Here is a 3,348-nt window from a genome sequence, read left to right as displayed (position 1 = left end):
GTTACTACACCGGACCACTATATGAGTGCCTACACCAAGTACTTACCCCATTGAGTATGTCTTCTTCGCTATTACCGGTAATTCTCTTTCTAGCTGTGGCTGTCACAGGTAAGTCGTATGTCTTTCTCATTCGAAGACTAAGTACATTACAATGTAACTATAAGCACCCAGTCTTGAAGTACGAAGTATTGAAGTACAAGTATTTTAGCCTGCGTAGCTGGAGGTATTGTACGTAGGCGCGCGGAATAAAGTTTAGGCGGCGGTTCAGAGTCCTCCTCCCTCCCTATTCTGTTTGGGCTTCGCCGCCAAAACTTTATTCCGTGCGCCTACAACACCGCCAGCCATGCAGGCTAAAGTCTTTTGGTTCATGATCATTTGGATCGGCAGTGAATGAGAGCGTTCTTCATGATGAATTTACTTGCTTGTGTGTTGCCCTGTATTTAGACTACACGTAATTATATAACTCGACTTCGCCAATAACTACAGACCCATCAGTGCCGACGAGAGAGAAATCATTTTCCTCTCCAAGCAATCTCTACTGTTTTCCAATGATTGTTCTTGGGAGAAAAAATCCTCTGCCAAGGTAGAAGCGAAGTGAGGTGCGGGGTTGTGGAAAATTAAGTTAGTTTTAATTGGGCAGGTACAAAAGTCGGGCCAGATCAACTTGGATCGCTCACCTCGGATTGAGCGAAAAACGGTTTTATAAGCCTAAAGTTGTTACATGTACAGTGTACGTAATGATATATCATTCATGTATGCAAATTCTAAACTGGATGTTAAAATTTACAGATAAATAATTGTCTCAACTAGCATTGTTTTGGTGTTGTGTTTTGTGACAGTTCAAGGAGTTCTTTTCCATTAAACTCCAGTGCGAAGCGATTTTCGTGGGCTGCTGTTGTTTAATAATAATAATACCTTTTTAAACATGTCATATGAGTGTCTAGTTTACATAAGCTACTAAACTAATTGGTGACACCTATCTACAATAATTTACATAAGTCAATTGTTAAGATACAATGCAAAATTACAAGTTCTATAAAATTACAACAAATACATACGTGTACATGCAGTATACAAAATTCCTATACTGGCTATATAAATCGCTAAAAATGATGATTAAAAAAAAACTTCCTCTACATTGTACATGTACGCTTAAAACACTAAAACACTTACGACACTGTCCTTACTCTAACCCTAAAGTCAATACATAGAATAAAAAGGAAATACCAATGAATTGTTCTGATCAACCCATACACAGAGGGTGAACGTTTCTAAATTAGTTTTCCTCAGCGAAAGTTTTTTAGCTCCCTGACCCTATTAATTTTAAGGTGACATGTACGCTCACCATATTTGTAGATTATGGTATATTATTTTTTATTTATTTATCTCATATACCATGATGGCTAAACCCATGAAAAGTCTTGAATTGCATTATCCAATGAGTGATGCAGTTTTAAATAAAAAGGGATGTTTTGAAGTATTTATAATTCCCTTATGTTGATTCCTTTCCATGAGAAGTCAGTAAATAATTATTGAATCATTGCAGAAATATCTGGACAAATTTTTTGTCTTTTGTAGAAGTGAACCCTGAAAGCAAACCGAAATTAGTTAAAGTGGTGGATGGGACAAATGAGTGGTCCTTATCAAACTTCTTTCCCAACTTGAGCAGTTACATCGACACAAATATTAGTGTTGGAGTCAACATCCAACATAGTGATGGTCGCTGGACTTTTGAAGTAGGAGCCAGGAAGGAACCCAGCAAATCATTTTGGATTGGTCCATATATGAATGGATCACAGTGTGAGATTACTCCAAATGGACATTTTAAAATACACAATGTCACAAGGGCAGATAATGGGTCTGTCTACAGATTCAACATTGTGGGACTGGATGCAGACAATGAGCCAGTTTCAATGAAGCTGTTGTACAGCCCACCTGAAGTGAAAGGTAAGAAGTGATGAGACAAAGTTAATTTGTTGTAAAGCTGCTCATGTTTCTGCTGTAAATAATATTGAAACTATGCGAGAGGAATTATTTACACCCAGGTTGTTTGTCATGGGCGGACAATTCTATCCGCTGAATAAATCACTGCTATCAAGTGGATAACTCAATTATTATTCGTTTTCTTAGTGGTTAACCTGCTTGATAGTGATTTATACCACCTATTTCAGTATATACCTTTGGAACAACCATTATGCCAGACAAATTGCCAGCCACTACTTAACTTTGTTCACTTTCAAATTGATAGTTGATATTTTTTAAATATATTTTGAATAATATTCTGATTAGGTTTTCAAATGCTGCCAGTTTTAGGGTTTACCTTTTTCTCTCTTTCTCACTATAGTATGCATGAATCACGTACCGGTACTTAGCCATAGCTGGTTTTCTTGTGACATCACAGAGGCCAAATGGCTGTCAAGTCACATGAGTGAAAACCATCTACAGTAAGAACATTACCAGTTCCAATGGATTATGTAAAAGACATTACATGATAACACCGCCGGCACCACCTGTACTAAGCTTACTAAAGTAATATCATCTCTCTTTGCTTTTTCTCACTTCTAACCATACTAAGAGAATGTCGAGAAGTGTACCAAGAGAATATCAAAAAGGAAATAGAAAATAATATTGCTGTACTAAGAGAGTATAAAAGAAGAAATACACAATTATATCATCGATGTTACAGTGTATTTCCTTTTCAATGTTCTCTTAGTATGGCGATGTTACTGTGTATTTCCTTTTCAGTATAGTCTTTAAGTACACTTGGTACATGTAAGAAACAGTGATACTTGACTAGCCATAGTAAGTGAACTGTGTTAAAATGGCCAGAAAAAAGTGCAACTATTTTTGGGACACAGTTATTTTACACACATGTACCTTGGAAATGCAGTTAGTGAACTTTGAACTGTAAAAGCAGCCAGCGGATAGGCTATCTGTAACCTTTTTTGGTAAGTTATTGTGTTGATACATTTATTATTAACATTATTATTACTCTTCTTTCACTCAGAACTGTTAATTACAGAGAAATCTCCTACTCCTGTGATTGTCACTGAGAATAAGACAATCACTTTGTACTGCAAGTCAAATGGAAATCCATCACCAAATATCATTTGGACAAAAGATGGCAATGACTCTGTCTTGCATGAGGGAAGCAATTACACCCTTAAGAACATCACACGAGGGCAAGCCGGCATTTATCTGTGCATTGCTCAGAATGGAATTGGGAGGAATGCAAGTGCTTCCATACCAGTAACAGTTAATTGTAAGTCATATTTTGACATTACATATTTTATATTTTTTGGTGTTTTGAAGAATCTAACATGATGAAGTCTGTAAATAACAAATCCA

At 36.5% G+C, this 3,348-nt stretch overlaps 1 protein-coding gene across 1 annotated transcript in view; it reads left to right on the top strand.

The window, feature by feature from the left end:
• LOC138030264 (leucine-rich repeats and immunoglobulin-like domains protein 1) overlaps positions 1-3,348 on the top strand; it is a 10,300-nt gene continuing 6,952 nt past the window's right edge. Inside the window, exons 1-3 of the mRNA XM_068878164.1 lie at positions 1-108; positions 1,579-1,947; positions 3,008-3,262. Coding sequence (XP_068734265.1) covers positions 57-108; positions 1,579-1,947; positions 3,008-3,262 — 676 coding nt within the window. The 5' untranslated portion in view covers positions 1-56. The remainder of the gene's footprint in view (positions 109-1,578; positions 1,948-3,007; positions 3,263-3,348) is intronic.

This window comes from Montipora capricornis, chromosome 13 (assembly GCF_036669925.1).
Source record: "Montipora capricornis isolate CH-2021 chromosome 13, ASM3666992v2, whole genome shotgun sequence".
Classification (NCBI taxonomy): domain Eukaryota; kingdom Metazoa; phylum Cnidaria; class Anthozoa; order Scleractinia; family Acroporidae; genus Montipora; species Montipora capricornis.
The sequence above is the reverse complement of the archived record's forward strand: the minus strand, read 5'-3'. Positions and strand labels throughout refer to the sequence as shown.